The sequence below is a fragment of the Temnothorax longispinosus genome, chromosome 3, assembly GCF_030848805.1.
Source record: "Temnothorax longispinosus isolate EJ_2023e chromosome 3, Tlon_JGU_v1, whole genome shotgun sequence".
Lineage (NCBI taxonomy): Eukaryota > Metazoa > Arthropoda > Insecta > Hymenoptera > Formicidae > Temnothorax > Temnothorax longispinosus.
Window position 1 is genome coordinate 14,639,555 of NC_092360.1, and position 27,404 is coordinate 14,666,958.

At 36.8% G+C, this 27,404-nt stretch overlaps 1 protein-coding gene across 2 annotated transcripts in view; it reads right to left on the reverse strand.

The window, feature by feature from the left end:
* LOC139810734 (rap guanine nucleotide exchange factor 2) overlaps window positions 1–27,404 on the reverse strand; it is a 114,801-nt gene that overhangs the window by 81,185 nt on the left and 6,212 nt on the right. For both annotated transcript variants that reach the window (XM_071774540.1, XM_071774541.1), the window contains exons 2-4: window positions 7,993–8,518; window positions 3,526–3,653; window positions 1,816–1,899 (exon numbers count right to left, since the gene is read on the reverse strand). In XM_071774540.1, the coding sequence (XP_071630641.1) occupies window positions 1,816–1,899; window positions 3,526–3,653; window positions 7,993–8,061 (281 nt within the window). In that variant the 5' untranslated portion in view covers window positions 8,062–8,518. The remainder of the gene's footprint in view (window positions 1–1,815; window positions 1,900–3,525; window positions 3,654–7,992; window positions 8,519–27,404) is intronic.

Here is a 27,404-nt window from a genome sequence, read left to right on the forward strand (position 1 = left end):
GGCATCGCGCGTCAGTAATGAAGAGCGCCCATCGTGCACGAGCGTGTGCCTTCCGCTTAAACAGTCTCTTTAAACGGAAGGAACAAAATAAAACATCGATTTAGTTATATCATAGCCCGCCATACGCTAAACACGGAAGTTCCAGCTTTTCTTCATTAACCTTTTATTAGTCCTTATTTATCACGGTCAAAATTTGAATTTTGTATAAATTGCTTTTACAAAACACTTGGGACATTTTTTGAGAAATTAATGTAAGGTGTACGTTTGATATTTGAATCGCCAGTAATTACAGTAATTATAGACAAGACATTGCCTTCTATTTTACACGGATTGAGCATTTTTTATTTCGTAAATATATGTATGTAAAAATTGAATAATGTTTGTCGCTCGTGCAAGAGTGAAAAATTATTCATTACATGCATAAATGAGAAACTGTTGCCCTCCCGAATAAATAAACGATATCAAAAATTCAAAAAAGATGTTTCGATTTTATTCGCTCATTTCGTATACCTTAGGAATGCACGATTAATGAGAATTCCCGCGGTTGAAGGGATATACTGACTATGAAAAAGAAAATTGTGACCATAACCCTGACGGAGTAGCCAATTTACAAGCGCTCCGCATGCGACGTACGCTGTGTCTCGAAATAACGTCGCTGCATGAATTACACGACCATTAATCCATTAGCTGCTGAGTTGCATTATGACGTACGTCCCTAAACGCGACGATATAAGCTTTATACGCTCATTATAACTTTGCTCGTCGAGTTTAACGTGGGAGAAATAGGAGAACAGTGAAATAATGAGACGTTTCATTACGTACAAAGTTTCGAAAAGCGGACTTGTAGTTTTCTATAATGTGCGTGGTAATTTGAATCTAATTTTTATTTAATCGTTACATTATCGTAGCTAAACGATATAAAACCTTCTAATTAAAATATAGATTATAATTTTATAAGTTTCTTTCATCAAATCGAGCAAATATACACATGAAATTTAATAACTTGTCCGATGACTTATATTCCGATTAATTTTTATAAGTTTCACCGCTTTACCAATCTTTTAATTTAAAATCATTTTTTATTTGAAAAAATTGAAACAATTTTTCAAACGTGAAACAAGTGTCGAATATTTTTTGATAAAAGCAAAGGACAATCTCTCTTTTTCAAAAATTTTATTAAAAATTTCCTGAAGAACACACACATGATGTTGGCACAGTTGTCAAATACACCCGGTATTATACACGAAGCCACAATGTGTGTGGCGACTCACGATCGATTTCTATTCCTCGCGTAAAACGTATTCGGTACGATATTAAAAAGCAAAAAAAAAAAAGATATGGCAACGTTGGAAAGATGCCACACATACGGAGATCTGGCCGCAATAAAGCACGCTACTATTTCGTGCACCATACGAATATCCACAGCACGCGTTTCTGTAGAAAACAAATCTTCCGTAACAATCATTCTCTCATGATTATGCGACCTAGCTATATCGGATTATGAATGTCTTCGTTTTACGGAAATGTCAGTTGAACGTCTAGAAATATACGTGACCTTTTCTCCCTATTTTGGCTCTCGCGCGTAACTGTGAGACCAGAATAGCGACGAATAGTTAAAAAGTCAATTAAACGAGCATCCGTCAAGAGAAAGTTCATCGTCGTGCTTTCTCACGTTTTTCACGTCGCGAATTTGACTGTAGAAAAAAAAAATGGGAACGAGAGATAAAATCGTTCCACGTAGAAAAACTGATTTTTGTCTCACGAGACAAAAATAAGAAAATATCGTTCCGTGATATTAAATTTGTATAATCTTACCTTGAACGGGGGAGGAACATGGATCCATCGATGAACACGGAGCCGGAGAGAAGTATGTACCAACTTGTAGCCAACTCGCCGGTGCTGAAAATTATAACATTCTATTTGTTCTCGTTTTTAAATAAAAAGTGTTTAGTGCAGGTGTTTTCAAAGATCGATCAATCCTATTCTCGAAATTGATGTAATTCTACATACATCTCTATTATGTTTCTGCATATCCTATTTTTCTTGTTTGACAGGAAACAAGATTGCGTAATAGCACGTCTAAATGAACGATGGATATTTGATTATTCTATTTCCATTCGCCATCATTTGCCATCACTCGACGCCTATCATTCACCCACCTATTTTTCGGGGGGTAATGCAACCTACAGCGACATCTGTAGTTGTAACTTTGCAAGTTTCTCTCATGATACACGAGAATATATCGCGACTCGATAAGAGGATTTCGCGGCATCATCAGGTTGTCGATAAAGAAGATTTCTTCGCGAGATTTAAAGTTACATCTGAAGGTATGTACTACAATGCGTATCACGTTTCGCACATGTAAATAAATAAATAAAGCTTATGTTCCGATGTTCACTACCACTACTGAAAATCTATAGTGCACGTGACGTGACATAAACTATAGATTTTCAATACTGACAGTGAATATCGCAGCCACAGTCTACAGTTATTACGTTTTGCATGATACATATACAATTGCATATGCAACATATGTAGCTTCGTTCATAAGTTATTTCATGAATCTTGAATTGACATCTCAGAATTTTCGTGAATTCTCCTTTTCGTAAAGTTTTCTTAAGAACGCTCTAAATTATAATTATAAATATCTTATAATGTTTGATTCAAAAATCTCAAATATTCAATCACGCATCTATGGATGTTTAGACATGCACGGCCCACTTAACGTATTTCATCTCTCGCTTTCAATAATAAAGAATAAAGCCGACTAAAAATTTAAAGTTACTCAAGTTTTATGTAATTGTTTATTTAATTTTTTGGAAATAAAATTCTCAAATACACACGTGTAATAACAGATTCGCGACTTTCGTTGTCAATCACAAATACATACGTTTGACATCCTTGACTCTTCTACAACACTTTATTCAAGAGCACTCGAACCTAAATTCTTTTAACGAAATTATCAATATAGCCTGAAATTAAATTAACCCAAACAATTTCAATGTTCACTTTCAAGATAAAAAGATTGACCTACAAATGATGATCAAAAGTATCGGTCCTTTTAAGCCGAAAATATCAGTTGCTCTAATTTTAAAATAAAACGCAAATAGAAATGTGCTGGTAAATAAAGAAATCAATAACTGGCAACTCTCCCTGATTTTATCCTAGTAAAATTCCACAATAACAGAATTTTGAATTATACATAGAGCGTCTTTTCCTTTCACAAAAATATGCTTTAATTTTTGTGATTTTTCAAAATACAATATATTTTCGTTAAAATATATCTTATAACTATCTTTTTAACAAAACAAATATATATCTATCTTTTTCTGTGAAAATCGACTGAAAATTATTAACCTAATATTGATATTTAATGCGCAATAACGTTCAAAAGCATCCTTTTAATTATACATATATTTTTTGTTTTTTCGAAAATTGACTAAAAATCGTTGATGTAAAACTGACATTTTACGTACATACAACAATCTCGTGTTTCTCGCGACATGCCTAGGATGTAATACTTACTAATATAGGACATGGTTCGCATGGTGTCTCTCGTAACGTACGATCTTACAGAGTCCGCGGAGAACGGAGTCTCTGCACGGACGCAACGCCTCCAGACCCAGTAGCCCATAGTATATGATCTGCAGATCCTGGAACAGAGGAGGGAACGAAATAATGTGAGTGACGCCTGGGTCTGAGAAGATCCCGCTCGGAGATTGAAGCCCATGAAAGGAATTGCTGTACACATGTTTCCTAATCGGTATCATCGCGCGTGTCTTCCACGACGACCGCGACCGTCGCGTTAACTTTAGCAGAAAATTGCAGTCGCGAGTTAAAGTGATCGTCACGAACCCAATTTGCCTCGTTACGATCGCAGGGCAAGCTATTTATTGGTACTTAATATAGGGCACGCAACGCGTCCGCGCGGAAATCGTCGGCCGGTGGATCGTGGATAAATCAGTAACGGCGGTAAATCGGTGTATAAAAGTGATATACAAATTCCCGCGAATAAACAAACGTATACTATGCATTTACCGTACGCTATTTCCATCCGTTTCAAGTTGTGCAGAAGGTTCTGGTTCTGGAGCATTTCTAACTTCCGCGTCTGATGTCAAGAGTATAAATTAACAATATCACATCAATACACGCGTGTGCGCCCAAATTAAACATGATGATTTTTAATGCTTTTTATACGGCATTAGTTTGGAAAAATAGTATATAAATCATGTAAACAATATATAGTAAATGATTGAAAGCCATAAACAATAATCCGGAGCAGTAACACTTCTCCAAATTCCTCTCTGTTATACGTTTTAACATTTTGAGATTAAAACTCGCAAGTATCAGACGGCGAAGTTAACGGTCCAAACTCGCGCTGCACCTTGTATATGTATACATATATTGACTGATTGTGAGTCGCAATAACGCTCATGTTCACGCGTGGCAACTTTGATCAGTATACCAAATTATCGTGAATCTAATTACCCTCGAGTCACCTCCGTTGGATACGCGCGCGCGGCGGGATCGCCGATCGAACTTGCCTATCCATCCATCCCAGCGGGACGTGCGCGTGTTTCCAACTCTCGGACAAACTCTCGTCGGCGCCGTTTCGTCTGGGTTGTTTGCGAACGCCAACCGCAATCAGCGTTATAGCACGCGAGAACGTTACTACCTATAGTACCTACCGACCCGAACCGCCCGCGCCGCTGTTGACTCGAAACGCGCGGCGCGATACCAATTTCGTTCGACTAATTCCGAAAATATCCCTCACCGCAATAATTACATTTTCCCATGCGATTACGAACGAATTATGCGAAACTACGTTCGAAACACGCGTCATATACAGCGGCGGCAGCGACATATAAGTGGTTTCCAGTACATCTGATTTTTACGTTCACTGCAGCACTTTGCAATTGATTTTTGCACGCTTCAGTCGCGTTCATCTCGAAATATTATGCTGCGCGTGAATATATATATTCTTACTTATGCACACCTACAAACGCTTTGAGAAAAATAAAAATATAATCGCAGTTACTAAACTAATAGATACTAAAAAAAAAGGAAAACAATATATGTGTTAAAGTAAGTTATTAATTCAAGTCATATAATAAACGCCTTTACACTGCAAACTCGTACTTAATTTGAATTATAAACGCTAGCAATTTACGTTTTAACCTTCAATTTGAGATCTACTCGTATTACCTCAACTGTACAGAATCGCCGCGTATCGCGACAGACGTAAGTGTCGCCAGATGTGGCGCATCGTAACGCGATAAACTCCCAAGGGAGTCCAAACGAGATAATAAATATGCGAACGTGTACGCCTAAGTATCTCGAAGATGCCGCTGGGTCTGATGAGAACGTTTCGCACGCAAAAGGGAACAGACTCTCGCTCGACTTTGCCAGCGCGCGATCTCGGATTCTTTTCTTCCTTTTTCGCACGAAAAGTGGAGCGAACACCGGACGATCTTCGCGTATGGATCGTACGATGCGCCACAGCGCAGCCCGTGTCCCGTGAGATTTTGAAGGAAATCCTCACGGACATAAAACTGAATTATTGTTGTCATCGAAAACGTCCTCCATCGTAGACCAAGTTTTCGACTGTTACAAAGTTATGCATAGTTTATGAGGCATGACACCGCGGCGTCGTCACAATCAGAAACCACTATCTCCGAAATTTTCGTGCTATGCGGCACTGTCTGGAGAAAACGCTAGCACATAAAGCTAACACGCACTATATCTTATCTACATACGCTGCTTTTTCTTCGCATAAAGCATTTCCGAGACTATAAATTATCATTAAGTGCTCTTTACGCGAGCATACAGAGATAAAGCGTGTTATTTGAATAACAATTATTTTATCGTGTCGCTGACATAAACGGGGAACACGAGATTCACGAAGAACTGAACAATTAAATATAATGGGGACTATAATAGAGCTCTTCGTTGTATCGAACTGTTTCAATAAATACGAAAATTCTTGGAACTAATATGTTAAAAAACATTTTATTATAAAATACGATATTCTTTTAGCCTTTTTTTTCAAGATTCTTTTTAAAACTCGCCTAGCAATTGTCAGTTAATAGCTTGTTTTGGATAAAGACTCAGCTATATATCTTTTTTTGCGAAAAATGCGTAAAGGTTACGTATATCAAGTAAATCACCGATGGAGAACGACACTAGCGAAAGAATCTCCTTGGATCATTAACGATGGCGCAACGTGTTGTCGAAACTCGCTAAGAAAGTATATTAACCGGCATCGTGCATATCGTGACGATGATTAGATTGATTAGCATTGCACAAACGCGCACGACAAATCATTGATTTCCCCGTTCCGATAAAATGAGTCTCATAGAAGACTGAAAAATGTTATCTGGTATTTCAGCTAGATAAATGGCACTTTTGTGTATCAACCAAAAAATTTATAATCATGCTCTTTTAGAACAAATTAGAAATATATATGTATATTCCTACTCTTTAAAATACATATTTTTAATTTGTAATAAAAAAGAATGGATTAATTTCGTACCGAGGAACGCAACATGTGGCTAAAGGTTTGTTTGCGTTTGTATCAGAAGATGTTCCCAAGGATCCGACCTCGTAATTAAGAGAGTGTTCTTTCTCTTTGTACTCTAGTCGCACGCGTATACTATCTGAGATGTTCACGACCTAGCAGTGCAAAGAATATATTGCTGTTATACTTTCTAAGACTATTATCGGTCTACACGATCTACGATGCACGTTCTTCGGAAACATTCTTCATGTACCGTTGATACGTTTCTCTTCGGATTACTGATTTATAAAGATGCCGATACCACGAGACGTTCCGTGTTTTTCATGAGACAGAAGAAATATCGTTCTATTTGTCACTTTCAAATAATAAAATTCCATAAATAATAACAAATATGTTATGATTCGAATATTACAAATAATAGATAAATAATAAATCTTTATTGCCCTAATTAATTAAAAATTCCAAACGCAGGTAACAATCAAAGCAGGAATCCAATCAAAAAAGCAAATAGTATTTGACGAAAACAAATCTCGATTACAATACTGTCGTGTGTATCAATATCAAACTGCACTTCACTACACATACAATACTTAAATACACGTGCATTATATTCGATACGCAAACGCGATAATTGATTAATTAACAGAAAAAGAACGATGAAAAATCGAACAAAGGAAAAAGAAATCAAAGAAGATTCAATATGCTCTACTCCGCGACTCGGTTATATGTATAATTCAAGAGACAAATACTTGATTAATTAAAATTCGAGGGAAGTAGAACTTGAACCGCGGAATATTTTTTAAACAAACACGAGTCAAATATTTTTCATAAACTTTTAATCACCATTCACGGGATAAACATCGCAAAAAGAGATCTGTCAACTATTTGAAAATCAATATTTCATATTCCTTCATTTATATAAAATATAGAAGCGTACTTTGACAAATAAAAACGCAAAATCTACATCACACTAATATCAATTACATTTATTACCATTAATGAACCGTAACAATTAAAATATGTTCGTTTTAGTACTTTTAGTTCATATAAAACGCTCTCTCGATATCTAACCATTGATATTTTATCGTATTCTCTTTTTCAATGAATAAATATGAAATAGTTATTGGCCTACGAAAGATTCACACGAAAAATGTTATCTCAATTACGTAATAACAAAAAGTAACAGAAGGTTGGTAGTTTAGATGGTATTGTCTCAAGATGCCGACGATGCCCTTTAACCTTTACGCAGTTGTGAACATACGCGTTTGCAGAGAATGTATATGTGTATATAGTCGCGTGCGACCATTACAACTTGCACACTCATAATTCTACGCTACGTCCAAATATCGAATGAATAGACTGTACCTATGCTCATAAAATTGCTCGCAAAATTGACGGGTGTCATTCGATTCGATAAAAAAAAAAAAAAAAAAAAAAAAAAAACTCAACTAATAGGGAACAAATGTTTTACTCACCTGGAGGGTTCGTCTTTCTGGATCACGGCAGAGAGCCCGAACAAAATGTGGATCCAAGTAATCCGTCATAATAGCCGGTAAGACTATACCACAATCCTTTTCTTAACAGCTCTCGCGTAATTCCGTGTCCTGCTTAAATACTCGTTCCTGAACATCGCCGCCGCCCCCGATCGGAGGAGCGATCTTTGATTTTCAATTATGTACGCGCGACATCGCATCAACCATTTGTAAAGTGAGCCGTAGCAATCTTCGATTTTCAATGATGTATGTGCGACATCACGTCAACCATTTGTAAGACGAGCCGTTCTATCATCTTATCAGTCTTCATAAGACGCGTTGCGTTCTTCTTTCGCAAAGATATTTTCGATCTTTCCGGATATTATCGATTGCATCACGCGCGATACATAAACTTTAGAGTCACGAAGAATGCGGAATATATCTCCGTGGGAAAATATCTCGTTGAATCTTCGGCATATCCAACAATCACGATGCGTCTTTCTCGATTTCGTTTATCGTATATGGAAATCTGTAACAGAAGACAGATGGAAAATGTAAGTAAAAAAAAATAAATCGTACACAATTTTTGGCATGCTGTTTGTGTTTTACAGAGTGAAATATATCATTTTATGCTGAACAATTATTTATAAATTTAATTTTTTCTTTTATTTAATTTTTTTGCGAATTTTAAACAATTATAAGCACTTTCCTTAAAAAAGTGACTAACGACCTTTTCTTGTAGCAAAAAATACGATTAATCTTTCTCGATTTGAATTTCTCAATGACGATAAAAGAGCACCGTTACGAATCACGAAACACGCAGGTAGAATTATAAACGTCGCGAATCGGAAGTCGCTCGTTAAGGTACACCTGCAGATGCAACACGTATCGACCAAACTGGAAACGTCAGCATGTTGACCTTTAACTCCTTCAGGGCCAGGAAGATCAGTGGAAATTACTCATGTGTTATATTAAAAGTATTTAAATAATGTGATAAATAATAATATATCACATAGGCCTTTCCGATATCAGATCAAATTGTGTAATCAAATATTAACTTAAATAGAAATGTAATATGTTTTATATACATGTTACGTGCGGTAAAATGAGACAAATTTCTATTACACATAATTGAAATGAATTTTTTTTTTAAATAACAAGATAATTTAAATAAAAAGATATAAACTACAGCATTAGTGAGCAAATTTGTATATGATAAATAAAATATAATAAATATAATAAATAAATTGACATTTGTATACCCCAACCTAATAGTTAAATAAAAAAAAAAAAATATTGCGTGTTACCTATATGAGCAATATTATTTGGTAATATGTGACAGACATTTCCTGCCTGTCAAAGAGAGAATTTAGATTCAATCGATTCCAAAAATTGTTTAATACAAAATATAAAGGATAAGAGAATTACGCGATTGTCAATTTCTGAAGCCATCTTCTGACCTTGGATAAGTAACGTCACGCGAGGCACGTACCTTAACTACCTTGAAAGCGGTAAGTCGAGGTCGTGCAAGTACTCGGCGCTGCGTTCAGCACCCATGAACGCACCCGACAACGCATTTTAGAGGTTCTTGATCCTTAAGGAACGGGACTGGGTTTCGCTTCGATTGGATCGTAGCACTTGAGAATTTATCTGATTATCGCGACAGTGATATTTATAATTTAAGGTTTACATCGCCCGTGCGTGACATCACTCGGAATTCTCATAAACATAATAATTATGCCAAACGTGGAATTACTCCTTATAAATATGTGAAACATCTTCTAAATTTTTGCATAAACAGATTTTGCACCGGTTTGTCCACTGCTATGAGGAGCAGATAATTTTAGACGTGCGGAGACTAGCGACTTTTAAATGATCAAGAACAAGTGGAAGATTTCGCTTCTTGATTGAAAGGAGACAAAAATAACTCGTCGGACGCGGACAAGACAGATCGATCACGACCTCGAATATATCCAATCGTATCTCAGTCTGATGTTTCATGTATTTCCTCTATCCGCCTACAATCTCACCTAAAAAAAGAACTTAATAACCGCGCTGACGAATTGAATCCACCGATATATTCATGCATTATTCCTCTGTTCACCGGTCAATCGATTCTGCCGTTCGAGAATATTCTCTTCGCATTAACCTATTATCCATCAGAACAGTTCAAGGTTCTGAGATATTTTATCATGTACAAGAGACAAATCATTGCTACATTGTGTGAAAAATGGAGAGTTATATTCAACAACTTGTTTGCAGACGGCAAACAAATTATTGAATATAACTCTCCATTTTTCACACAATGTAGCAATATCAGAGGCATTAATCATCATTTCTAAAGTAAATCTCCGAATCACTGTGTGCATTCAACAGAATTTCCTTCTTCATCTAAATAAATTATCATTTGAATTACGCGTATGTGCCGAAACTTGTTTACAAGCTTCCGCGTTGCGTAAACTTTCACACGCGAATGTTCAAGGGAGAGAAAGCAATCTATTAGAGGAATAAAAGCCGAACACGAGCGAAGGAACATCTTGAAGGAGCTGGTATGACGGGATAGAGTACGAAGAAGAGTGCGGAGCTTCGTCGGCCTTGCGGATCGTTTCTGTTTAGCTTCGTACTACTTGTTTTTCCCTCTTCATCGTCGTCGTCGTCGTCGTCGTCGTCGTATTCTTCTTCTTCTTCTTTTCCCGCCCGAGGCCCGACCGGCTCTTTCTTTCTAGTTTCTCCCCTTCGTGAAAGAAACTCGCTGAGTCCGCGTCTCGTTCACGACTCGCCTATGCACCACGAAGCGAAACGCCGTTAAACAAAAGCGCGCGGGAGTGTGTGTGTGTGCTGGCGCGTATATCAATTTACTAATCGCAGTAATCGCGCTCGATCATCGACCGTCGAGCCAACACGTAACGATCCGTAATTGACGATAGGGGATGGGCGGATTGACGCCGGGTTGAACAACAGTGGATCCGTAATGAGTTATTGTCAATCCCCACGAACGTGGCTTCGCATGTAGGTCGATCGTCGTTGAGTGTCCAAACGTTATATAAACGACTGTTATCATCAGCAACTTGTAAAAATCTACAAGCTGATAATAACAGGCAGGCGTGGCGTGGATTGAAATCCAGATGCCGCGATGCAACATTGAGCTAGGAGTAATGTGTCTGATATGTCGGTGTGAACGTAACGATAACCGAATGACAATATATCAAACATATAAAATTGCGAAAAAATACGTTAAGTTAACTATAACGCAGTGCAATTCATCGAAATTGCAACGCGATGGAATTAATTGCACAACTCTTAATTTTCGATAATATCCACTAGTATTAATCGATCTTTATCGGAGGATTAGCTTATAGAAGATAATTTCGATCGATGAAAAAAGGATAAAATTCGAGACTGTTATTAATAAGACTGCGTCACGGCCTGTTTACAGCGCCATGCTTTCTTAGACAACGCGTTGGTCCAAGAGTCAAATCTGTCTTCGGCCGTGCATGTAAACGACTCATCGATAAAAATATCCTCGGTATATGGGGCAGTTCGTAAAGCCGCCTTCCTATGTGAAATGAGACCTGCTCTATAAGTAAATAGTCTGCCTTCTAATATCGGACGCTCGGCTTACATACGTACGTTTATATTTCGGTCAGATTACATCGTCATACGTCACAATGTATTAACAGTATTTAACCTTTAGGTATTTTACCCGAAAGAGGTGAACCGAATATATGAATTTTAAATTGCCATATAGAATTAAGTTTTACAAGTCGCTTGGTAACTTTGAAAATGAACAATCCTCTTTTATAAAGAATACTTTTTAAAACAATAGAAATATTCTAATAATAGCTTCTTTAGATCATTTATAATAAATTTCTTTAATAAAGATTTGATTAGAATTTGTAATAAAAAATTATTTATTCTTCGATATTAAATATATTAATCAAAGAAAAATGTGAACCTTACTATTATAAATATATTAAGTATATTAGCTTTATTTGTCATTATCATTTTCGCTGGAAATTATCACTTGAGGATAAATGCACATAAATGCAATTTAAATTTTAGATAGCTAAAGAACAACTTATACATATTCCTATTAGAGCGTCGTTTCCAATAAAAATATCGATGACATTTCACATTTTAAAACGATAAGAAAACCAATCGTCTTGTTTTAAACAAGGCGCTTTTTATCTTTTTTTTAAATATATATATATATATATATATATATATATATATATCAAAAAATTCTTATATTATGCAATCATTAAATAACAACTATGCCTTATTAAGTCCAGAAAACTAAGACTTAATTTTATTCTGTTTTTACTTTCTTTTATTTATCTTTATCATCAACTATAAATAACAATAATGTTCTGCACATGCTTGAACATATGTTTCGCTCTATTATTGTAAACACAGTTGATGTCGTGCGCTATTACTTGAATTAAGTTCCGATGGCAAATCGATATGTAATTATCGGGCTAATAATTTCCCCGCCTCGATAAGTCGCTCTTATTTCCTCGTCGCGCGTTTAGCGATAAACGTATAGCTGTTTTATTTGCCTAATGTAAGATTCGTGTTTCGGCAAAGCGAGAATCGTAACAGCAAAAGCATAATATCGCGTGCTAAACGCACGGTGAAAATATCGCGCGGCCACAGCTCCAAGACTGCTTGAAAAGTTACACGCCATGGTATAAGATATTCGAGGTAATCCGAACCACCGCTGATCGTTGAGACGACCCGCGACCGTGCGGATTCACCGTATGTAAGCGTAAACGTGCCGTGACCATCGCGAAACAAAATGCGCGAGTGCTTGCAGGTGGATGCATTGCAGAAATGGAACGGGAACTGGAATCGAGAATGAAGCACGCGCTTATACCGTTGCTTGGAAAGTGTACGCGCGCCAAGCCAGTAAATCGAGGGATTATATTCGAAAGAACGTTAGATTCAGGCGCAAAATTTTATCACGTGTGTATCGGTCTCGAAGATCAATAGCAGCTTTGCGAGAGATCTGTATTTCAAATTTGTATTTCAACATATGTGCGAATCTCAAAATATGTGTGCGATTAGAATGGGATAAACAGCGTTTGCCGGCCGTTTGTCACTCGTGTTTGGCGAACGAGCTAGATTGGATCCAGATATGCTGACGGCGATGTTTCGGACAGTGTATAACAGTATCACAAAGGGCCGTCTGTTAAAAGCGCGACACGCCCCTGTAGAATGCCCTTCATCTCGCGCTGGCTTGTCCAACGTATGTTTCTCTCTTTGACAGCTTCATGCAACACGGCGCAAAAGAACATAAACGTCCGAATAATGGTGGATCCGAGGTGATGGTGTATTTGGTGTTTCTGTCCTTTTGTGTCGTGAAACAATCGATTACAATTTATATCGCTCTGCTTTTCGCTTGACTTCCTTTTTCTACACCTGGTTTTTTCTATAACTCGTACATCCATCGATCGCACGTATTCATTCATTGGTGTCACTTGCAAAAGATGCATGGCTGTCAAAAGGTTATCGATCTTATCAAGTTCTTCTAAGAAAGTTGAGTATCGGTCGTTTCTCGGCTATGACTTCACGAAAGACGCTTGGTAGTCTAGTATCAGATGTCTGTTATTGATCGTTGCCTTTTTCGCATACATATATTTTTCACTGCAGTCTCCTGCTACACTAACTCCTGTTACAATCTACATGCATACGTTCGATGTATATCATGTCTGATGCGTATATCCGTACTCAAGAACAATATACCATATTCGTTACGCGATAAGTAGATAACATACATCTAAATTAAAAAATTTTAACGCAACATATTACATTAACGTGGCATTTCCCGCAAAGGCAAAGGTATTATTTAAGCTACTTATTTTAATAATGACTTTAATCAGAGAGATTAATGAGAGAGAAAAATCATGAATATAAATCTTGGTAAGAATGTAATAATCCACAATATATGTATATATATTTACAAAATGCACGAGATATACGAATTTATTATTAACATTCGTTTTGTGACATATTCTACGAATAAAGACAAATCTAAAGCATTTTTTATAAAATCTTACGCGCGCGTCGCGCTTGAAGAACATTTCCTATGTTTCCACGAATAGACAGAAATCAAAGTTCGCGTAAATACGAGATACAGCACATTCGACTTTTTTTCGCTGTATTTTAATGAGATCTATCGAACGTCTTCGGTAAATCAGTACCAATGATCGGCCTTTCTAAAGATCCTTGGCCTACTCTCGCGCGTTCGTGCCGTCGTCAACATATTACATCCGCGCTACCGTTACCATTATTAACGCCGCTAACATACCCTACGACACGATTAGAAGCGCGATGTGCGACCTACGCCGCCATAATACGCGTACATCCTCATTAAACTACCGGATCGTCCCCCGCTCGCTTATCTACGCACTTTTTTATATAACATTCTATTAAATCGCCTTGCCCACCCTCGCACTCGCCGCGCGTTGCAGTGATGACAAAACATCTAGTTCGTGGGTGTATGAATGCAACTCTCTTCAATAAAAACGAATTTAATATTAAATTTGAATAAAATAAAATCAAAAGAGAGAGAGAGAGAGAGAGAGAGAGAGAGAGAGACAAAATTATTAAAATATATGTTACATTAAAACCAAGAATATAAAATTTAGTTTTAAATTATTTTATTAATCTTGTTGGCATAAAATGATATCTGCTATGTATATATATATGTGTACATATAATATATAGGTACATATAATATTCAATCGTAATTTTCCATATGCACTCATACAAATTATAAAAAATGATAAATATATATAATTTCTTTCTTGACTTGGCAGAGCAATTTGTGTGATACAAATAAAATAGTAATTTATTTCTATTTCTTTTTCAGAATAATCTTATCACACAAAAAATTCAAACACACAAATGCTATTTACTTCTGAAAAATTTTATATTTTATTTAACAACAGCCAAAAAGGTGCATTTGTCGAGATTTCTAAAAACACTAATATTCTTTTGTCAATTTCGTCAATTTTGTCAATTTGACTTTAACAACTTTCGTACTTGCAAAATGGAAGATATCCTCTCACATTATAGAATAACAAACTGACAACGAGCCAGTTCACCTAGATTCGTGTCCATGGTTATATAGCGGCGGATTACAGAATATACGAAAAAACTGTTCGCGCTGTGGGTAGTTTTAAATGGCGTACGTCGCTGGAAAACGTAGTAAACGAGAAACGGTTGGGAACATTTCTAACAATTGCCATAGTCCACCGCCACTTTGTGAACACCGAACAATTCTGAGCGCCGCAATAATCCCTAGAAATACAATAGACAATGCGGCACACCATCGCGAATCTTATTTGGCACGGATTTAATGATGATCGGTACGATGATTCGTACTCAACAATTTTTCCATTCAAGTCTGAAATTTCCATTAATAAAAACATTTATATATTTAACGTAATTTAGATATTTTTAGTATCATATGCATAGTGTTCTATTTAATTATTATAAACCAATAAAAATTAGAATATATAACTGATACAACATTACAGATATTTTTTAAGTTTCCGAATAATTTAAGAAACATGATGCGAGGTTATTTACATCCAATCTTAAATTTTTTCAATTTAATATAAAATTTCATAAAAAGCCATTTAAAACTATACCATTTTTTTCTGTATTATTAGCGTATTACCTAACACATGAGAAATTGGCATGACGAGATTGACTGTTTACCCATATGTCCAGGAATAGTAGCAATGTTTGAAAATATGAGTAGCGTTCAAACATGAAAATTCGAAGCGCACGCGCATGCAACTTTCCGAGAGTGAAAACGTGAAGTGGCCGTCGTCACGCTAGCGCACAGGGTTCGCGAGGGTGCCGACCCTCCGTCGCGTCCCCCTCCTTCGCCCCGATTTCGCACGCACTCTCCGCCAACTTCTCCAGAAAGTACCTCCGTCGGCTACTTTGTTCGCGTGGAGAGCGGCTCTTCAAACTCGTCGCTGCTACCAGAATTACTGGGAGAAAAGCCGATGGGAAATTAGAATATTTCTCTCGCGAGATAATATTTCTCTTTTGATTCGTCATTGCGGGACAATCGTATAATGATCCAATAGCAACCAAACTGATCTAGCCTAAACCTTATACGAAATACTACGCGATATTAATGATTGCATTCGTAAGATAGTATCACCCGTATAAAATAAGTTAAAATTATAACGTTTATCTCGTGATGTACAATAGAATGAGAAGAAGAGGAATTAAAAGAAGAAATTAAAAGATGATTCAGTCTAAAAGTTAAAGTTCTCTCCTAGCTGCAGAATGTAATTCTTTTAATATAACAGCCCCTGCAATTATTTCTGTTTCGACATGTCACGCTCGTAAGAGCTCGATCGAAAGGAGCTCGTGAAAATCCTATCTCTCACCGAAGCGGTAAAGTGAACGGTCGAATGGAGCGGATGTTTGCTCGTGGATCGCAGGATGACGATCGGAGAAGGAACGAAGGAAGCGCGGAGGCTCCTGATGCGCTCGTCACGATGGCATCGAACCGGCTGTAATAACCGCTTCTTGTAGTACAGCCATCCGCCATTCGCCCGCCATTCGAGCCTTATTCGAGCCGCTCTATACGCACTCCGACTCGCGGCTCCGCGCGGATACGTGTGCCGGCAATGCCGGCATGTAGGAGCGAATGAAAAAGGATGAAAACCAAGTGGAAAAGTAGAGTCCCGGTCCCCGGAGCTAGAAAACGTCCGATGGCGCTGCTCCTGCGTGCGTATCCGCGGTGCGTGGGATAGTTCTCATCGCATTATTATCGCCGCCCATGACGACGGCTGTATGCACTATGCACGCAAGCATTCCGCGCACGTATAAGCCGATAAATGCTCTCGTATGCTCGCATAATACGCTCATACAGGGCGTTTCCGAGACAGCGGCGAAGTCGCGATTGAATGACGCGTAGGCTTTACGTGGCTTTCTCTAAAAATCTTCAATTATTGAAAAGATGTATTTAGAGAAATCCAAATTAAATTTAAATTAAAATTAAGTCGAAGCATCATGATTGCAATTCAAAGTAGTATAATACTTTTAGCTAAATAAAGTATGGAGTTCTAATGTACATTTACATTTTTGATAATTAATTTGCAAAGAGCTTTTCGTTTTCGATGATTTTCAATTATCGACAACAAAAAATATCGCTAAGAAAATTTACTTTGAAATAAGCAAAGAGTATATACGTATGTTCAAAAATGTTATAATCCGTTATTTTTTTCAAAAGCGCTCGGTACAAGGTTAATTCGTTCCCATCGCGAAATCGTGAAATCGATCTTATATACAATAATAACTTTGATGATCCAATCTCTCAATAAGTACAGGATGTAAGCTTCGAAATGATAAGACTGTAACACTTAACATGCAGTGTCGAGATGATAATCTCGACTGTATATTTAATATACAGTGTTCTTCTGCATGGAATATATATAATCTTAAAATTAATTCTGAATTAAATGATATTATTAGTGCTAAATTATATACTAAAACAGTCTGATTTAAGTAGACATTATAGCAACAGAGAGATATTAGAGATATATCTACATCGCAAATTGTATATCTCAGCTCATTGTATAAAGATAGCTTTATCATTTCGCGTAACCTAAGCAAATTGAAAATTGGACTCCAAGAGACACAGAAAACAAAGGAAAAAATAACATAATGGGCCGAATTGGAAGCGGGCTTGCGAACAAGCTCCACGAAAGGAAGCGGCTAACTATAAAAATAGGATACCCTTTATGCACTCACGCACCAGTCGGCACCAAGTGCCGAGGTAAAAAGTCGTTTCCGTTTGTCCATCTGCCGATCTCGGGGATAGAAGGGAGAGAAACGTCCTCGCGGACTCGGACCAGGGGAGATTGCGTCGACGCGCGACCTTGAGGAAACACAATCACGGCGTATGTAAGGTCGGTCTTTCCGAGAGCACATCTAGGTGATCCGTCGCGTGAAATCGAATATCGGAAGCGGCGCGGTGTGCGGAATAATTTACACAAGCATGCGGATTGTGTCACGCGATCACAGTTCGTCGTACCTAGCGGTTTCTATTACGCTACGACAAAAGTGTTATAGATTTGCAAAAAAAAATAATCAAATGTCTTTTTACCGCTCTTCCACGTTCTTCTTTACAGCTCTTTCCACATGCAAATATTATACGTCACGATATTATGACGAAGTTTTACGTGTTTATTCTGTCAGGCTTTAAATGTGCCATAACGCGCTCTCCTGTTGTTTCACGTTTCATATTTATTCAACACCATTCTGTTACTAGAATCTCTTTGTGAATCTGTCAATGTTAAAATAAATTGCATAGCTACACGTGGAAATATAGATATTGGCTTATATAAAGCATTTTATCAATAGGACCTTTACTATCTTCCTACAGTATAAATAAACAAAGTAATTTCTCTGAAAATAATGTTGTTTAAAATAATTTAAATAAAAATTTTACACACACACACACACACACACACACACACACACACACATATGATATATATAATCTGGGAAATTCTTTTCGAATTATTTTATACATATATTGTATTTGAAGAGAATGTGCAAGAGAATATTGGAATTTATAAAGTTTGTTCAATTATATATCATATTAGTAAGTAAAACTAAAATATTTTTAAAACAAAAATATTGTAACTTTGAAAGAAACTTTTTAAAATCAAAAAATAGATTTGTTAATTGAAAGCATTGGAGACATATTAATAAAAACACAATATTGATAAATATTCGAAAAATCGGATTTTTGTGTAATTGAAAAAACTCCTCTCGTAAAGTCAATTCTTTTGAAGAAACTGGACGAATTTACGGTTGAATAGTCGATATTACGTCCGGATAATCGACGGGCACGAGTGAAGCTTCGCGAGTGCCGCGTCATATTTCAAACATGCGTGCGTGCGTGTGCGTTACTATGCATGACAACCGCAGGCATATGGTAGGTATACGGCTTCTGTTCGGAAACAACGCGTTGTCTCAACGCGATTATTCCGCCATATAGATTCCATTAAAAATTGAAAATATCTTGAACAATATTTTTCTATATATTACACAGCGTTATATTTTATTTATCTCGAAATTGGTTGGTTTGTTCGAAAAATCGATATCTTTACAATTCCATACAATCTTCAAGAATTTGTAATCATAATAATTCGCAACGTAAGATTGAGGTGTCTCCAGAATAAGGTTAAAAAGATAATTATCTGCGACTACGATATAATTTTAATAGAGCTCATTACTGCAAGAATATGGGCGGGTTATAGGTCTCTATTATTTTCCTGGAGTGTATCTCTACTCCCCGTAAAATAATTTCTATCGGATTGAACAAAATATCGTTGCGTGCACAAAAAAGCGATTAAATGAATAACGTCGCGCGAACGATGTTACAATATACCATTCATTAAAAAAGAATGCTTAATAAAAAAAAAGAACCATTAATCTGGTTCCATACGTATAATTAACGACTGCCATTTCGCGATTATACGCGAGTCCTCATAAAAGCGATTAACCGCAGGAGGCATTGCACCCCGTGCTGTCGAGGAATCGACTATCTTGATATCGCTGCCTTTTAGCCTTCGCACATCGTTTCTTCCGTGAGCGATTAGTCATATACTTAATCGTTTCGCAGTTTACGCGCACCTTCAGAATTCTCACATGTGCAGTAATGACGCATAGGAAATTCTACAAAAGCTTATCTAGCTTGTCTCGCACATTCGCGACACAAGTCTGTATCTACGATTATCTGCATCAATCGTTATATGCTCAGTTCGCATGTATAATCTCACCTTCATTAACAACACAGTTTCAAAATTTTTTTGTTTCTCGAAAAATGACATAAAAAATAGGAATATTATCTTTACTATGTTCATTTTAGCAATAGATAAATAAAACAAAGGCACGTGATTTCCTATATAATTTAGATGAATTAGATAAGTTAAAAATTTGACAGAAACAATAAATAAGCATAAATAATGAGCATTTATGCACGTACGTCACTAATAAAATAACAAAAATTCTCAAACTTAATGAGCCAAAGTACTGGTACTTTCGGTGTAACTCCCACGTTCGCCAACGTATAATACTTAAAATTCCAACCGACGCACAGTGAAACTGCTTTCTCTGTATATCCGCTTGTCTTCGCTCTCCTTCGCGTTTCTCGTCGTCGAAGAACCTGCTGCTGGCCCGGCATAATCGACTTTCTTATGTTCTCTTTCGCTCTCATTTCCGTCGCCTCTCCGAACTCCAAAGCTCTCATAACAAAAGCTTCTCACAAAATTATACCGTCCGCCTTGAAGACCTGATGCCACCATTTTTTGCCATCATTGTTCAGGTGCACCGAATAAAATCGATAACTTTGAGCTTTACGCGACGACGTTAAAGAATATATAATGATGTTTTCTTCTCTCTCTTTCTTTTTGTTTTAATGCCATTACTGATTTCTTTCTGATGCTTAACGGAACTGCTAATTTTTACGTTGACAGCAAGTTCTACCTTTCTCGGGGAGCATATAAAATCCGAATGAAACGTTTAGTTCTAACTGATCATAAAGAAACAGAAATATCCTTCTCTTCCAGACGTAATATATATCGCACAAGACTCGTAAACTGGGAAACATGTGATCAATTTTGCACAAGGACCCAGGTTTTACGTATCACGACCATCTCTAAACCTTCGCCGAATTCAAAATGCAAAAGGTAAGGCGCTCGTAAAACGCACGAAACTACTGAATACTGCATGACGTACGACGGACAAAAATTCGCCATCTAATCCATTATCCGTAGCTCGACTGTGTAATGAAGTTGTAATAAAGCGTTTATATTACGTAAGGGGAATGTACAAAATTACATAAGTATAATACCATTTAATCATCTTGTCCTGTCAAAATAATACATTAATATCGTTTTAATCTTCAAAATTTTTCTATACCTAACTTTAATTAGTATTTTCGGAGTATATTGTCTAATAAATATATTATTTAGCGAGAAAACTTATATATAATCATCATAAATCATATAATCATAAAAAATATAATCATCAAAATTTTTGTAAAAAATTTCAAGTTCAAGCTTAAACGATCGATGAAACGATCTATGTATATTCTCACCTCCGGTGCTAAATGTGACTGTGTAAATCCCACCAGCCAAATAAAACTTGATATCAAATCGCCACATTTTGCACATTAAACGTATGAGGTGAATTTAGGTCAATGTCCCCATTATGATTAGTTTCCTTTTCTAACTTTGTGTATTTTACTAATGCTGTTGATAGCGACATTTGTATGCCGACGCTGCAGTTGAAGTTAAGCCGCGATACGGCATACGGCTTACCAATGACCATACAATACACAACGGAGCTCGAGGAGTCCGAGTTGTTCGATGGTCACTGAACCTCCCCTAACGAATCGATAGTAGGACGGAGTACGGACGCTTTAATACGCGCGCACGCGAGATCACGGAGAGTAGCACGCGAGCGAACGGCTCACCTGCTGCGCGATCGAATTCCAAGTCCGCGCGCACCTGGCACCGTCGAAAAGTCAATTGTCTCGGCCATCACGGACATATATGTTTTTTATAAATAAAAATGATGTCGCGCGATGTTTTCTACCGGAAAAGTAGCAAGCACAGAAGACGTGGCGATATATAAAATCTTTCTCACGTGTGAAAGGAGATTGAAAATTTAATGTAGTTGTTCGTTCTTTGATAATATATGACATAACATGACATAAAATTATTTAAACTAACTTGCCTGATATACATATATATGTATATAATATTTTGTAAGTCATTTATCATTAGTATTATCCGATTATCATACTGTTTATATTTTACCATCATCCCATATAGGTATATATGTTCATATCTGTTTATATCTGTATACAAAAATATATTTTAATTCGTATATGATAGTATAAATTATTGGATTATAAATCGCATGTCACAGAGACACGGATAACGTAGTTTTTTTATTGTAAATATTGGAGAATAAAAACCATGGCATTACATTTTTAATATCCAACTGGTATCAGTACAAATATGTTTAAAAAATCTATAGTGTCATATATTACAAAAGTTTAATAATTAACAATTAGTAATATCGTTTAGTACATCGATTACGCGAAAGATTGAGCTACGCAAACGAACGAGATATTAAATTAAAATATTTAATTAATGATATTTAGTAATGGTAGAAATATTTAATTATGTTCGAGACGACATTCTATCAACGACTAAGTTGCTAAAGGCAAAGAAATGGCGAACACGACTTGCAGATAGCTGACGATCGATTCTATTATACCTTTAAATTACCAGCTCTCCCTCGTATAGGGAGCTATATGTACCTCTATAGCTCGTCGTTGCACCTGTAATGCAACGTTATCAGAATCAGATCGGCCGCAACAAATGCCTTGCCATTCCTAACGTACCGCGCGCGCACCACGTAAGTTCACTCGCAAGAATTCATTCTCGTTCGATGACATTTTCATTCTGATTGCGAGCGCAATCACGATATGATTGCATTCGAGCTCACGCTCGAAAGATTCGCAGTCGTGCGAAATAGAAGCTCTGTTTCGCGAACAATAATTATTTTGGGAGAGAAGAACACGCGTTGTGGTCGATCTGAGAATGTAGGAGTAAACTTGTATCTGTGTTTTATGAAGCTAATATATGTATCGGATACCGCTCGCACACAGGTTTTCAACGGTCGTTGCACAGGCGACAATGAACCGTCCTTTCCCGATATGTGGCCATGCGTGTCCAGACAACCACTTCCGGTTCCTCGTGCCGCGTCGCAGCCAGGACATGTCTCAAAAAACACGCTACGTGGCATGCGGATTAATGAGAGTCGTTATTGCGTGCAAGGATCGGACGGGAGGGCGATTAAGGCTCCGCTTTGCTCCACGTGAAACTTATCGCTCTCATGCACCATGATAAAACGGCAAAAGACAGACGCGTTATTACCCAGAGATTAAAATCTGTATTAGCGAGTTTCATTTTCGAAACTGCAGATACGCGCAAAGTGCAACTTATGCAAACGCTCGCATTTTCGTTATCGCGAATAAAAAACAAGCGGTTATTTTCTTATGTCAACCGAATGGAAATTTTAACTAGAATTATAGCAGTTTTTACACATATTGCAAAAATTGCGACTATATGTGTATGTGCGACTATATTTCACACGTAATATTGACAAATATTATCGTAACATATTTCTCGCAAGAAATAATAATAATAATTATTATTATTATTTTGAGAAAAAATGATCTGCTAACTTCTGATTAAAATCAAATTCTATCTAAATAATTTTAATTCTTTTTAAAAAGAGTAATGAATTAATGCAAAAAGTTTTTTGCATTCAATATATGAGTATAATTTTCAATTTTATTTTCGGCGCATGCCTCCGATATATAAGAACGAAATGCTTGATTCTTAAACGCGTTTCCTTCCCTCGTGCGACTCGATCTCTCCCTCCCTTTCCTTGCGGAAGGAATCTACGGAGGGATCAGGAAATTGCCGCGAAATTGCCCGAAAATTGACACGTCACACCCACTACGCATAAACGCATTTTCCGCGGCTTCTCGCATCGGGAAAGCTTTTAATATAAATTTGAGATAACTCATGCCTGACTTCTCTCTCGTTTTCCGCCCCGACATCGATCGTACCAACCCCTGCATCCTGTTTTTTTTTTTCCTTTATTATTAAACATACTTGAAAATCCGTAATACGTAAATTTAATCTTCAAATAAAATATCCAACAAAAAATTTGAATGCAAATATCAGTTTCCGTGTTTATTTGAAAAATTCTGCAAAAATAAAAACCGCACATTAAGCCAAGCAAATTTATCAGCCAATAATAAAATATTGCCTTATTCATAATTTCAACGAAAAATACACGCTAAAGTGGATTTTTAATCGTATTATAGGTATAAACAATCTTTTATTCCGCATATAAATTCCCTTGCAAGTGCAAATAATTTACATCGTCGCAAATATTTTTCCTTAATACATTTTAGAGAGTTATGAATTTAAATATTTTCGTGCTCCTTCCACTCTGAACCCGAAATTCCTAACACATTTCTCGGCGAGGCCTTTGGCGCAAAAGTATGAAATTCCACACAATTTTCAAATATTTACACGATGACAACGATTCAACGGATATAAGAAACACGAGCTCGGATGCGACAAAAAAAGAAAAATTTATCACAGAATTAAATATATGTTGGCAATACAAAATGTTATTATAAAAGTATACTTTAATGAAAAAAAAAAATAAAATCTTTCAAATTGGCGTAGCTAAAGTAATTGTAAAATAGCATCAAGGTGCACAAACAGCAAAATTCATAAAAACACTTATTATTACTCATTTTTTATGTACTAAATTATAGTCACAGTTTATGTAAAAGAACATTTATTATTTGAGAAAGAATAATAAAGAATAACAGAATAAAGTAATATACATGATTCAAAGTGAATGAAAGACGACGCATGCAATTATTAAAACTAACAGAATCTAATTAAGTATAAAATTGAGGAGGAGGAGGAAAAGAAGGGACTGAGAGAGAAAGAGAAGGCTAAAGAGAGAGAAGGACGAACGAACGAGAGTAATCCGACCGACGCGCGACGAAAAGTTATGCGAAGCGTGGGACCGGAAGAAATCCAAGATACAATTGGCCGGAAGCGATGACCCTTCGAAGATGGTGCGGTCGGTATTTCTTCATTTTCTTTTTTTTTTGCCCCGATAAGATCGAGGATGAATCGCGATCTCGCGGCGCGCGACGGCTCTTTCGCGATTTTTATTCTGGACCTCGTTTTGCCGCTACTACTAACTACGTTGCCAGTTCCAGAGAGTGCCCAACGACAGTAGCGGCACGGAATTGTGCAACTCCGACTATTGTCTTTTGTGCGTGCTCTGCTGATTTCTGAAAGACGTACTACACTTTCGACTTTGTCTTGCACGCAAAGGCTAAAGATCGTATTTCTCACCGATTACTATATAAAATCTCTTTATCCTCTTACTTCTCGAATATCCGCTTTCTCGTCGAGACGTGATACTTTTCGATTTGCACTTGCCTACCACCCTACCGTTGATAAAATTATTTAATAATAATAACTTTCATTTATATTGTACAAAGACATAAAATAATATAAGTCATTAGTGGAACTTTAAAATTAAAATTTTTTTATATACATATATTCGTGCAGTAATATTTTATTTGTTCGTCACAAACATGTTGACGCGATGTTCTAATTAAAATAAGGGTAACTAAAAATTATGGAGTCATATTTACTATTAAACATGAATAAAATTACCATGCTTGTTATGCAAAATGCTAAATATTCGTCATATTCATTTTATTGAAATCTTTCGAATAGAAGGAAAACAAGGAGATTTACAATAATAATGGAACAAAAACTGACTGTTTCATAAAACATTTCATCAGTAGTAATAAGGTAGCGATCTAACGCGCGTTAAATCTTTTATTGCGAAAATATTAACATGAAATCATTAATCAACGCGAAGTGTGTGCGGCGCATGCAAATCCCCTATTTGGAACAATGCTCGCGTGATTGCGTATAATGATTATTCGCAATAAATTAATTCAAATTACATCCTGCGCGAAGGCTCAAAATACCAAATTAAGACACTGCCAATTAATTAATAATTTGCGATAAATATCTGCATAAAAAATATCTTGAAATATGTGATGTAATTCGGAAAAACAGAAATAATAGCAAATTAAATAAAAAGGAAAGAATTGTGTTGGAAATTAGATAAAAATTTATGTCTTCTCTATCTTCATGATTGATTGTTTATTACACCTACTCGTCTATAATAAAGTCTCTAATAGAGACTATATTAATAATAAATAAGCTCATCAATATTCACGTAAAGAAGACAAGTTGCAGCCAACACTGTATATTAAATATCCATAAATCAATGCCACTAATTTACGTAAGTTTATTCAAATTGTAGTGCGGAAAAGTATATCGAAAGATATATATGTATGGACTTGCGGAGATTTTCGCAACTGTTATCGAGAGTCGCTACTAAGGCGCTACGATGTAAGGCCGCAACAACTTTCCAGGCCCCATTTTCGTCAAGTGTAATTTGCAAATACATGTCGTATAACCGTTTGCAAATATATGCAACGTTTGCGTCGCAAGCGCAAACGAGGTTGAGCACGTGCCTCGCGTGGGATCGTTCCCTTTACGCAACTTCACCTAGCAGCGTGTAAAAGGATTCGAAGGTCGGAATTTTGAGATGCCCGCGGGTGTATAGCCATGTCACGTGTGAGACCTTCTATTTTCAAAGAGTCTCTACGGAACGTAAAGCTTACGCAACAAAATTCGAGCGATATCATAAAATAAAATCCTTGATGTTTATATACAATACAAATTAAATTATTGAATACATTATCTAATATTTCTGCCGAAAAACTTTGGTGAATTTTAAAACGCATGAAATTATCTGCTTTTATATTATACCCATTTAACATTCGCATCCGCTACATATATAGTTCCAATTTATACGAATTCATATAGTGATATGGAATGCAGCGTGGCGGTTAGGCCTCTTAGTCTTCTTATACAAAGTACCTACAGCGCATCAAGATAACATTACGGAAGAAAATGAGAGAGCATGCAGACATGAATGAAAGATCGCCGATTTAATAATTGACACGCCAAGGTGTGTCTTCTGGAAGGTATAGGGGGGCTCTCCAACGTAACTAACCATCATCGCGAGCCATCTAAAGCCGCAGGTGTAACAGTAGAGGCGAATATGGTGCCCGTGGCGGAAGAGCGAAACGGACGGCGGATGCGAAGGAAGGAAGGAAGAAGACGAGAGAAGGAAGGACATGTATAGATACGAGGAGGGAGCGATAACGGAAGAAGGGGAAGCGCACGTTAAGACAGGTGGTGCGGATAATAACGTCTAACGGAAAGTGCAGGCTGTGGGTCACAATAGTCGCGCTTATGCAGCGACCATTCGGTCGCCGCACTTGGCGAGTTAGCCTACTTGAAGATTCACGCGGTCGAACTTGACTAACTTGAGCGACCAATACCACCAATACGTCTCGCGTAGGTATTTTATGTAAAGTAGGACTTTATCGCAAAACGCCACACGCAACGTCGCGGTCGTATTAGCAAGCGAAAAAAAAGACGCCCGCCGCTGTTTTCTTGTTCGACTATCGGTTCTCAATCGAGACGCGGTTTTTTACGATCTCCGCATCCTTCTTTTGCAGATCAATAAAAAATCATGTGATTCTTGGATAGCTATACAATTTTGTGAAAAAATGTAAGGCAAAGTTCAACGTATTTAATATCGGCGAGAAGACTCATAAAAAGTGATTAAATCGGTGAAAGTTTAATTATTTTCTT